General features: G+C 35.2%; 1 protein-coding gene across 1 annotated transcript in view; it reads left to right on the top strand.

Annotated features, from left to right (window-relative positions):
- Positions 1-3458, top strand: part of LOC144976791 (FACT complex subunit SPT16-like) — a 33567-nt gene extending 30109 nt beyond the window's left edge. The window contains exons 25-26 of the mRNA XM_078921240.1: positions 481-985; positions 1324-3458. Of these exons, the coding sequence (XP_078777366.1) occupies positions 481-785 (305 nt within the window). The 3' untranslated portion in view covers positions 786-985; positions 1324-3458. The remainder of the gene's footprint in view (positions 1-480; positions 986-1323) is intronic.
- The last annotated feature ends 9838 nt before the right edge of the window (positions 3459-13296 follow it).

Here is a 13296-nt window from a genome sequence, read left to right as displayed (position 1 = left end):
GAAACTGTTCAAATAGGCCTCATTTTTTATGATTTGTGGAAAAATATAGGCTTTGATTACACACATCCTGCTTTGCATTGCCACAAGCTAGCAGGCTCAATTTCTGATATTATAATCTTCAATTGCTGCTGATTTCAATAGTATTAAGTTTCTAACCAATAGATTCAAAAGAAAGAGAGACTGTTCAAACAGACCTCATTTTTGATGATTTGTAAAGGAAAATTCATCTGCTGAACAGCAGTAGCGTAGGATACCTAGTGAGAAGAAGAGAATCACTCATCTGAGCTGATTTAAACTAAAAAAGAAAACAAAAAAAAAAAAACTAAACAACAAACGCAATGATAACAAGCAGTTGATGATGCTATAAAAACTCCCCCCAGAATTTAAGAAAACAAACAATGTATTTGAAGTTATAAAACTGGGATCTTATTTGCTCAACAATGAGATTTGATTTATATGAATTCTTTAAACTTCCTCCAGCTGACAAAGAGAAGGATGAGGAGGATGTGACCACAAGTCTCCCGCCCAAGCACCACCGTCACCACCACAGTAGCAAGAGTAGCAGCAAGAGCGGCAGTGGTGGCAAGAGTAGTGGCAGCAGTAAAAGCCACCATAGTAGCAGTAAAAGCCACCATAGTAGCAGTAAAGGCCACCACAGTAGCAGCAGCAAAAGCCACAACAGCAGCAGCAGTCATAACGACAAGAAGAGAAAAAGAGAGGACAGCAGTGGTGACAGGGGAAAACACGGCAGTAGCAGTCAGAAAAACAAGAAAGGGAGACGTTAGTGAGGGCGATGGCGACCATTATAATATCTCACCTGTCTCTAGGTACTATAAAATCTGAATGCACAGGTTTTATTATTTCTTGGCCAAAATTAAAATCTGCCCCATACCTACTCCCCTATGGGTTCATATTTTCATAACAGATCAAAATAGCAAAGAAATATGGGTTAAATCATATTTTTGCTGTACTGAATTTCAAGCGGGTGGTTGGATGGGAGCATCACCCTTGAATCATATACCTATGATGTCCGCATGGGTGTACGATCCGATAGTGATGTCGTTTCTTCTTCTCTTTACTAGCCTATCCTGCTTCTTTGGTTTGTGATTGTATTTTTGACAGGGATATTTTTTTTCCTGTAAATCTTCTGCCTGTTTGTTCTTGGTTATTTATAATTTAGCTTATGATATCTTTAGGTTATGATTTTGATTGACATTTGTACTATTTTTGTTAGATTGCTTGTTTTTTGTTTCAGCGGTCTCTCATATAACCTCAATTGTGTTGGAAGAGACCTAAAGCAACAAACAAAAAAAAAAATTCAAGAGTGAATATGTTTCAGAGTGAAGCAACACTACAAACTATTCTAGGGCATTAGCAACCAGAGTAAAAAGCTCTGAAACCAAATTCGGGCCATTTGGTATAATGAAGCAATATTACCAGGAATTAGAAAGAAATCAATTCCTAACTCAGAGATGAGCATTATACTGCCGTACTCTAGAAAAACCCATATTAAAAAATTTGGCCAGAAAACTCGTCCTTCAAATATAGATCGATTTAAATGACCCCTCATCTTGGCAAAAACTCTCAAACCTGGGACTTCACCAAGATGAGAAGATGAGGGTCATTTAAATCGATCGATATTTGAAGGACGAGTTTTCTGGCCAAATTTTTTAATATGGGTTTTTCAAGAGTACTGCAGTATAATATAGTGGTCCATTTTAATTGTGTTTTCTTTCATATTTTAAGATAAATGGATCACATTTTGAATTTTAATCTGGAATGGAGTCACAAAATATTAATTTTGGGCCTTGGTTATAACGTCAACATACATGGAAAGATTTAGAAATGATACATTTTATTTTGCATCTTTTGTTGTTGACACAGATTTTTTCTTGAAATTCTGATTTTTTTTCTTATTTTTATATTAATTTTTCTTTCTTATAGAACAGAATATACAATTATATTTGTTTGTTATGGCAGGTTTGATTTCTTGGTCGCTGTGCTGGTTTAGAAAATTTATCAAAGTAAGGGTAGGAAGGGGAGATGGGATGTGTGAATGTTAATTGGACAGTATATTACATTTGAGTTGTAAAGGATTTGATTACACATGAAGCATTTGGATCCGAGGAGCTGCAGTGAGTCTCAAGTTTTGAAAGTATCATAAGAATAATTCACCACTTGATCAAATTTTGAATATTGACCACAGATTCATGTTTTATAGATTGATAAGCAAGGCTATTTTTTGTTCAAGGAGATTTTTGTTTCAGACTGATTGAATTGCAACAAGCAAATAGTAGACATTGTAATATTTCAAAATTAAAATCAGGAAGAAATCTGAATTAACGTTTTTTTAAAGTGTAAATAAAGTTCTGGATTTGGAGCAATTTTATAGTTTTTCCCACTCTTTGTTTTCCTTTATCGCTGTTGTTGGAAGGACTGTCAATTGTTTGGGGCTTTTTTTTTCTCGTGTTTTATTTTCTTTTTCTTAATTTGATATTGTAAAATTTCAATTTCTTTTCCTTTTGTCTTTCTTTACTATTTTACTTTTTCTTTTATTGTTAATTTCTTGATCACCAAATAAAAGTTCTTAAATGTCAATGAAACACGCTTTGATCAAATAGCCTTATTTTAATATGAGACATCTGGAAATTACAATCTGATAAGGGCAAAACGTTTTTGAGTAAAATACAAAATATTTAATTTAACTCAAAGATTATCCCTGCTGTTAAAATGTTATAAAATATTTCATCCATTCTTAGTATTTGCTTGTCAGTCTTATCTTATCACGAAGTAAATCTTGAATTGTGTGCATGTGCTCTCCATATAATGAGATCAATTTATTTTGATTCAAGAAAAGATTTGTCTCGTTGAGGCTGGAACAAGTTCTTACAAATGATCAACAGGACTGCATTACCGTTTTTCAAGAGATGCAACTTTCATCTAAATAAGGCTTTTATAGTCTTAGAGTAGAATATTTTTAATCTTATCATATTTTCCTTGGCACTGATATAACGTGTCTTTAAACATAGTCTGAATCCTCAACCCTTTAAATCAATATCTGTTATCAATCAGGAAGACATAAGCTTAAGAACGTAAATTACAATGTGACAACAAGATGAAAATATATCTGTGGTTCTATAGTTTGAAATATGGGACATCAATATCCACTGCCTTGTTACCATTCATGTTTTATTTTCATGAATAAAAATCATGTTCATTCCTCTTCTTGTCGTATTCGTAGAATCTAAACTGTAAATGTAAAATTTTTATTGTAGGATGTTGATTGATTGAAAAGAAATCAAGATGAGGTCATTGCCTTTTCTCTGCATTAGAAAAATAAACAAAAAGATCTCAACCTTATCAACATTTTGTTCAAACGATCATGTCTTATTTTTTTTGGACACAATTGGATAATCAACATGGTTGAAATTAAATAAACTTGTTTTCTGTTTAACAAACTTTAATTGTTTTTAAAAATTTGCTTATTTCGACTAGAGGTAATTCTCCCCTTAGCGAGTGGTTGGTGGGATTGGGTCTTCCATCCTTCTTAACCACTGTCCTTTTCTCTGGCTTTCTGTTCTTGTTTTGGATTGAGATCACTGGATGGAGACTTTTCTGTGAGAGAAATAGTTGTATGTGAGTTTGTATGTTTTTATGTTAAATGTGACGTTTTTTCTTATTAAATGATCTCACTGAGTTACTGTGTGTGTGTGTGTATAATATATATATATATATATATATATATATATATTATATATATATATAATATATATATATATATATATATATATATATATATATATATATATTAATATATAATATATATATTATATATATATATATATATATTAATTAGGGACCATTTTGAGCCTCTCCTCTTTTGACGAGGATCCCATGCCATAGTCTATAATACTGTTGGGGTTTACTTTTAGCGTTTCCCCTTTAACCTACTTTTTCAAAGAAGCCTGCGATCAAGGCAATGAACTAATTATTGTCCTCTGTGAGTTGTTTATTATCGTGCTTTTCTTGATTGAAGGAATGATCTAAAATGTTGCACAAACTATTAAACCGCCAAAAAAAAAAAAAAATCTCCTTTAGTTATAGATTCTGTATTAGTCCAAACCTTTGCTATTTCCTTTATGAGTGATACTTTTAATATCAAAATAGGCTCATTGTTACCTATTTGAACCCACCCCCTTTGTCTTACTTTTTCTTTGGCTCTTTTAACTTCAGACCTACAACTTTTCCTCTAGCATCTTCCTTTTTACTGGAGCTGAAATGATCACAAGCTGGGTGGGGTTCCTGACCTCCCATAGTGGGCAGGGGGTACATGCTGTGTCTTCTATCCCCTTATATCTGTTTTTCAACATGCTTTCTGTCTTTGTCTTGGAATGAGATTACTTGGTTTTGTCCTGGCCCTGGCTGGAGTCCTAGCTGGGAGGGAAACAGTCAAATGCATAGTTATTGTTTTGGGAGATGATATTTTTTTCCTTGTAAATCATCTCTCTGATGTGTATTATTATATTTATTTTGAATTTATAATGTAAGCATTTGAGTGTATTTCTCTTTGTTGGATTTTGTGCTTGTGTCCGGATGAGACTTATAGGTGGTCTCAAACTAAGTACTTTGATAGTGTGCTCTTGGAATCTACATCTGATCCCTATTTGTTCCCAGTTCCCCTATGTCTTACTTTGTCTTGTGTGCTTTATTTGTAATTCTAGAACTTTTTACGATCCTATTTTCTTCCTTTTTACTGGCGCTGATATAACATGAATGTGTTGCAAGCGCCGTAAAACCCTTAAAACACAAAACAAATGATCACAAGTGTTGGTAGCACAGTAAAATCCCCCAGAAATATATATTTCCTCTAACCCCTTATATCATTAAAACTTGTCCGTCCGTTACACATGGCATGGCTTTGTGTCCATTTGGGTGTCATACATTTGGGCCTTGCGTGAAGTCTTTTGCTATTGGGAAACTAGACATATTTATCTATTTATGCGAGAATTTTTTTTTTCATTTGTAGATCATATCTGTGTGGTTTATCATTTTACTTATTGTGATGTATTATGTAAGTATGTATATGTAGACCCCTCTTACTCTTAGCAGTGTGTCTGGCTGGGACCTGGAGGCAGCCCAAATTGGACACCGATAAATTGCTCTTGAAATTTAACACTGTCCCCTGTCTGAACTCGTAATGGTTTGTCTCACTGTTTCAGATTCTTTAGTGGTTGTAAGTGCAGACCTGTAATACAGAAAAGTGAGTAGAGCAGGCACTTATGTTGATAATCAAAAGAAATGAAGTGAGTAGGAAAGTGCCAGAAGACAACAGAGAATAAAAACTTCGCAGCGGCGATGGGGGCTCGAACCCTCGACCTTACTGGTATAACAACTCCGCCTGGCCGGGAGATCGGACCGAGGCGGTGTTGTCATACCGGTAAGGTCGCGGGTTTGAGCACCCATTGCCGCTGCAAAGTTTTTATTCTCTGTTGTCTTCTGGCACGTCCACTTTCTTACATACATTTGTATCTCGTCCGCGCAAGTTTTTCAGGCTTTTTTAAATTTGTCTGGTGGCATCCCTGAATACTTGAGACCTCTAATACTACTATAACTTTCCCATCATCTGCTTTTTACTGGCACTGAAATGGCTTAAAAGCGTTGCAAACACTTGGAAATCGCTGAAAGGGAGGGGCAGGTTAAACATTCTTACCTTCAAGGTATGCTTGTTTTGGGGGTGGAAGGGGAGGGGGGATGATACAATGCTTGCTGTCTCCTATTTCCTTTATAGGCTTATAGATCTTTTGTCTCCAAGTGAATTTCTAGGAATTAGAGCAGATAATGTTGGTTTCCCCTGTACTGATTGAATTGCATCAGTCCACACCCTGGCAATCTTAGAAAATTATGTATATTATTTTAACAGACCTGTGCGTTGTCAACTTTCCTTTTCCATAGCGCTGAAATGTTCACAAAATACCAAAAGCCAAGCCAAGTTAACAGAAACAGAACCAAAAGAAGAAATACTGTGGTGGTCTGATATTCTCCTCCCCCTTGCCCTGCTGTCCAACCTTTATGCCTTTCATCTTTTGCTCCTTCTCTATTGCTAGAATTTGTATCCTTGTTCGGGAGTGGGGCTGGCTTTGCCCTGGTCCTGCCTGGTATCTTTTGCTGAGAGTGAGTCAGAATTTCTTTTTGTGAGATATTTTTAATCACATGTAAAGGATCTTTTTACAGTGTCTTCGTGTAGTTGTTAGTTCTTACTTCACTATTTTCAATGCTACAATTTGAGAATATCCTCGGATGGAGTATTTTTGACCTACTATTGTGGATGGGCAGGTAACTATTGCCAAGATCCGATCCTGTGCTTGTGCCAAGGTGGTGCTTGTAATATGAGCTATAGAATACAGCACTCTTTGGATTCTCTCAAGCAGAATTTTTTACGCTCTGAAATATGACACACCGGAGCTGGGTGACTGAATTTAACCCCTTCCTTGCCACCCATAAGAAAATCGTCACATTTGTTAGGATGCAGCCAACATGTTTGTCATTCTAATTTCTTTTGTACATCATAATATTTGCTATAATAGTTAAAGTATATTAACAGTGTGTTGAAGAGCTCGTTTAGCAGAAAGAAATATGTATAGCAAGAACTAATAGATTTTATGTTTGAGTGAAATAAATCTATTTTTGTATAGGTTGGGTGGGAAGTTTTTTTGGGAAAATCCGGAAAATGGCCCGTAAGGAGAGAGTTTAACAAAATGATACAGTAGGTACACGTTAGGTATAGGTACGTATTACAGAACAGTTTGTAACATGCGGTGTCATAAAAACCTTGATACAGCCAGGGTAATCATTTTTTTTAATAAGTCCTGCGACTCGTCACAAAAAACAAATGAAAATACTTTAGCTTATATATAGCGCAATATCCACAAAACGTGCTCTAAGTGCTTTACAAAGAGCAATAGGAACACGTAATGGTGTTATTATGTAATTGGTGATAATATTACAATTACAATTAAATCTAGACATCGTCAAGGTGTGAGCGAGTTTGGATGGGTTGGGTTGGATGGAGTAGATACGCTCTGTCAGCATTTACCAGCAATTTCATGTCCGAGAAGAGGAGGAAGAACCACAACAGCCTTTGTCCTCCCATAATTAATTGTTGAAAAGTGCTGACTTCATTTGCCTGTTCATGGATTATAACTGCATGACATCAGAAAGACCAGAATCAGAAGCAGTCCTCGATTAAGGACTTGGTCGAAAATTAATTGAAATTGAGCAATAGTGTGTGTGGCATATATATATATATATATATATATATATATATATATATATATATATATATATATATATATATATATATATATATATATATATATATATATATACATACATGTGTGTGTGTGTGTGTGTGTGTGTGTGTTTGCATGCTGAACTTAGGGGGAATCGCGAAGCATGTTTGACGAGCGTCTTACGCACACCAACCATCACTCAATCTGGTTAAATTGTAAAAACAATTAAGGATGGGGAAGGTGGGGCCCGAGCATTATCATTTATCACATTGATGTTATTGTGTGCGAGCAATCCCCTCTCTCTTTAGCCTGCTATGGGTAAGAGTGTGAGGGTGTTAAGCAGGCGTGCCCACCCTGGGACATTTTACGAATAAAAACTCAGATGATGAGGATGATTATGACGATGACGTCAAAGATGATGATGATGATGATTGTGGTGTTGTTGTTGGTGGTAGTGGAGCTGATGTTAAATGTGATGACGGTGGTGGTGATGGTGATAGCCGTTGATTGGTGGTTTGAGTATTCTTTTTTTCTGATTTATTAAGTATACTACAAACCAGTGATTATCAGGTGTGTACATTGTAAAAATTCAGTGACACACCAAATAGTCGACACGATGTCATATGAAAGACTTAACAATCTTAACCACTGAATTCGTTAAGATTTCTTATTTAACGGTGGGCTGGGCCGATACAGTTGTTTACTTGTTATTGTGACAGTGGGATGTATTGAACGGTGGGATGGGCGGATAACATTATTTACATAATAATGTGAACCGTGCGTGTGCCTGGCTTAGACTGGGAAAAACACGTTTTTTGTTTTGCCCAGTTCAAATACAGACATATCAAAACAACCAACGCCCAAATATTTTAAACCTTAATCTTGCTTTAGAGACTATTGAAAGTATTGAACGGTAGGCTGGGCTGATAAAATTGTTTACATGACATTGTGACACTTAGGCATGCCTGGCGTACAACTGATATGAGACATGTAACGGTTGCACAGTTTTGTTTGTTAACAAGCAAATGCCAAGCACGTCTGCCACGATTGAAATGTGTAGCACGCCCAACCCAAACACACAATGAATTGAATGTAATTGTGAGGTTATGATTAACATCTATTTTATATTTTGATATAAAAAACGTGTAAAGACGAGCATACATGACAGTGCAACGCCATATCATATGTTGTACTCGTGGTAGGGATGATGATGTGGTGGTAGTGGTTGTGTGAGTGTGAATGATGACGGGTGTGCTATTATTGGTGGTTCGTATAACAGGCAGGCCTACCATAATTTCAAATTTCAGGGACATTTTAGGATAAAACCTCAAATTTTAGGAACAATACATTGCGCAATAGTAATGTCTTAAAATACAGTCAAACGTCTATTATCAAGAGCGTAATAATATGGTTACAATGGTGCTAGAGGTTATTATAAGATGTGTAGTTACTAATCTGCTTGCAACAAAAGAGGTATCCTCACTCACTGTTTTAATAATATATATTGCTTGGATTACTCATCAAGATAACACGACCACTGGTGAGAATGACTGACCACAAAAAGGATATTTTCCTGTGAGAGATGATAGCTAACCGATTTCCGAATTATAATTGTGTTAAGTGAGTAGTGATAGTGATTTTAGAAAAGTACCGGATTCATATGTATTGACGTCGTGTGCTGAATGTGTAATCCACAATAGAACCACGATGGCCGACATTGCTGAGCGACGTGACATCCGACTATTGAATCCAATTGAACAAGACAAGACACACGAAACGCGACACCGGTGAAAACTCTTCGTAATTTTGTAAAAGATGACCGATAAAAGGAAATTGAATTGTCTCACTCTCGAGTCTTGACAGAGTTCACAATAACGGAGTGTTTAGAGTATGGTGTCTCGGAGTTATAGCGCTATATAAGTTTATTATTATTATTATTATTATTATTATTATTATTATTATTATTATTATTATTATTATTATTATTATTATTATTATTATTATTATTATTATTATTATTATTATTATTATGACTTATATCAAGACCACCCACATTTACCTCCCTCATATCCTTTGAAAAATACTCAACACGGAAAACTCGAAAACACGGAAATCTCAAACAAATAGGCCTGGTCCCGACTTGTTCGAGATTTCCGTGCTCGAGTGGAGCTTCACAAAACATAACTGGCAAGGGTTTCCCCATTTCTTGTCTTATTGTCTTTTTCTTCACAGTATGAAACGACAAAAAAAAAAAAAAAAAAAAGAAAGGAAAAACAAACATGAATACTTATGAAAGATAAAATAGATCTTTTTTTCTTTTCTTGGTTAAATCCAACAGTCCACAATGAATGAAAAGACGGGTGGTTGGATGGGAGCATCACCTTGAATCATATACCTATGATGTTCGCATGGGTGTACGATCCGATAGTGATGTCGTTTCTTCTTCTCTTTACTAGTCTATCCTGCTTCTTTGGTTTGTGATTGTATTTTTGACAGGGGATATTTATTTTCTCTGTAAATCTTCTGCCTGTTTGTTCTTGGTTATTTATAATTTAGCTTATGATATCTTTAGGTTATGATTTTGATTTACATTTGTACTATTTTTGTTAGATTGCTTGTTTTTTTTTGTTTCAGCGGTCTCTCATATAACCACAATTGTGTTGGAAGAGACCTTAAGCAACAAACAAACAATGAATGAAAAACAGTCCAGGTTTAACCAACGGGATAGCTGATAAGGGAAGTAAGGCAGGAAATAATACTTGAAGAACAGGGTATGTATTGGTTACCTCCCGTGAACATCTGATTTCGGCAAACTTTTTTTGGCTTCTCTCGAGAGCATGCAAGAATCCAGCGAGTGCCGTAAAGAGAAATATCCACATAATGTGCTCAAAGCGCTTTACAAAGGGTAACAACACCTAATTTATTATGCAGAATAACATGGTATCGTTAAAGTGCTCTAGCAATTTTTTATATATAAAGAGATAATGCTATTACTGGCGGCCACGTGCTCTTTTTACAACTGGTTATGATGAGAAAATGCAAGCTTAAGAGTCTTTTAATGGAATCGAACCGGGAACCAACAGGTCACAAGCTAGATGTAATACAATGGAATCCTGATAATACCAACACGTCAGACCGAAAAGATAGATTGGCGTTATCCATTATCTATGGAACACACTATGAGAAATTATTTTGACCAATAAGAGGTGTTTGCTTTATGCGTATTCCACTGTGGCACTACGCCACAAGAGGCCTCGGAAAAACAGATGGATTGATTGCTCTTTCCTCTCTTCTCTGTTTATCTTAACTTGTCATCTATGTATGTCTTGCTTTATTATTATTATTATCATTATTATTATTATTATTATTATTATTATTATTATTATTATTATTATTATTATTATTATTATTATTATTATTATTATTATTATTATTATTATTATTATTATCATTATTATTATTATTATTATTATTATTATTATTATTATTATTATTATTATTATTATATTATTATTTGTTATTACTATTATTACTGGGGAGGGGGGGGGGGTTGTTAGGTAGGGGACGCTAAAATATCAGTTTACTTTATTTTGACTATCCTGCCATCTTACCTCTTTCGATGCACCGATAAAAGCTTTAAACTGCCTCGAGAGTTGTTAATCCAATATTTAAAAAATCATTAAAAAAATTATGTTAATCCTTTCAGAGCGGACTGGAAGGGATAAAACAAACGATCCCCCCCTCCCTCTAAAACAAAACAAAACAAAACGAAGTAAAACGAAGTAAAAACAAAACAAAACAAACAAAAAATAAACCCCTTCCCCAGCCCCCCCCCCCCCAAAAAAAAAAAAAAAAAAAAAAGAAATCCAAGAAAAAGATCAAACAAAACGCAACAACTAAAAACAAACCAGTGATAAAATAACAACAACAAAAAACGAAACAGACAAACAAAATTGAAAAATAACAACCACGAAAAAGACAAAATTAAAAAAAAAAAATAAAAATCAAACAAACAAAACGAAACAAAGATAAGAGAAGATAATATATACTTTATCGATCCCGAATTGAAATGATCATAATGAATCATAATGTTACACATCATTCATCGTTATAATAGTAGCACAGATTTATACACTATCATTATCATGAATTAATTGATAAAAATACGAAGCTAATTTAAGAAAAAATAAACATAAATATAATAACATATATACATAAAATATATATACTGTTATAGAAGGGATCTACAGCAGGTACAAGCAAAGCTATAACAATCGGACATGAAGGTAGAATTAATAGAATAGATTGTAATAATGGATTTGTAATGTAAACAGAATTTTGAAAATAGATTGGAAAGGATTGCACATATGGCCAGAACAGGTTGATAACAAGTAAAAGTAAAACATGGCATTTGAATAAATTAAAAATAAATAAATAATGCGAATAAAGAAAAAAAAAAAAGAACAAACAAAATACAACCCCCCCCCCCTCATCCACCCCCCCCCTAACAAAACAAACAAACATGACCCCCCCCCACAAAAAAAACAACAAAAAAAACAAAAAAACAAAACAAAACAGAAACAACATAAATCTAAATATTCATTATTTCTTTAAAATTAATTATTTGTCTCATATTGTTTTCAGAAACTACCAGTAATAAATATGATGATAACGACGAGGTCGTAGTTTAGACCGTTTCAATGTGATATCTTGCATGGGTGCACCAGGCACTATACATTTCATAGAAACAAAAACAACTCTCAAATGAAAGTTACAAACTAAAAGTAAAGCAACAAATCGAAAATAAAAGCGTCTAATTTTACTAATTGTTCCCATTTGTTCAAAGAAACTCGGTTGCTGAGTGAGGACGTAGTCGAGTCTAATCCATTTCCGTGTGCAACCTGCACGAGTGCAGATTCAGGAGCTGGCATCATCTAAAAGGGCCTCAAGCTAGCATTCAACCTCTACTAAAGACAAAACAAACGAAAGATGGGTGCAGATCGGTGCGAGAGGCTGGGGAAACAAAAAACCAAAAACCAGAAGACCCTTGGGATACTTTAATGTACGTACTCGTTGTATTGCGTAGGACCCAGGTCGCACCAAAAGCTGCGTGGACTGATAGTGATAGAGCCTAGTACTCCCCCCCCACCCCTAAATATAACGTCACAGAGTATGGGTAAATAACTTGCCTAAACTAATAAATAAAAATATTTTAACCCCCCCCCCCCCCCCCCCAAACAACTTGGGTAAAAATAAAAAACCCAAACTAGCAAAGCAAATAGATTTTTTGTTTAAATTAAAAATAATCTTAAAACAGGAAAGAGATGTATTTAGTTGTACAATTAATGCTGCTAAAACGTCTTCACTGTTCACTTTCTTTTGGCGATCAGTGCCGAACTCTGTGGTGTAACTGTTTAAGCAGAAGCAGAGACACGAAGCATGCTTCGCGGTATGGGACCTGTAGAAGAAACACGAAAATTATTCTCTCTCTCTCTCTCTCTCTCTCTCTCTCTCTCTCTCTCTCTCTCTCTCTCGCTCTCTCTCTCACTCTCTCTCTCTTTTTTTTTTTAACTTTTAAAAATTCTTTTTTGCTCCCTTACTTTTCTTACTCTCTCTACTTTCCTCCCATTACCCTCTCGTCTTCCTTCACAATCCTGATAAAAAAGTAAAAGTAAAACATGGCATTTGAATATATAAATAAATAATAAATAATGTCACAGGTACACACACACACACACACACACACACACACACTCTCTCTCTCTCACTCTCTCACAAACACTCTCACAAACACCCACACACCTCCTTTTACCCTCTCTTCATCTTTCAGACACACGCAACACACACACACAAACACACACACACTCACACTCTCTCTCAAACACACATACACACACACACCCTCTCTCTCTCTCTCTCTCTCTCTCTCTCTCTCACACACACACACACACACAAACACTCTCACACCCCACACACCTGTGTTAACAGTATCAGTGGGGCTGATTGT

Source organism: Berghia stephanieae, chromosome 7 (assembly GCF_034508935.2).
Source record: "Berghia stephanieae isolate SIO BIC M18660-M18661 chromosome 7, UCSD_Bste_1.3, whole genome shotgun sequence".
NCBI classification, from domain to species: Eukaryota; Metazoa; Mollusca; class Gastropoda; order Nudibranchia; family Aeolidiidae; genus Berghia; species Berghia stephanieae.
Note: the sequence above shows the minus strand (reverse complement) of the source record. Positions and strands in the feature narration are given on the sequence as shown.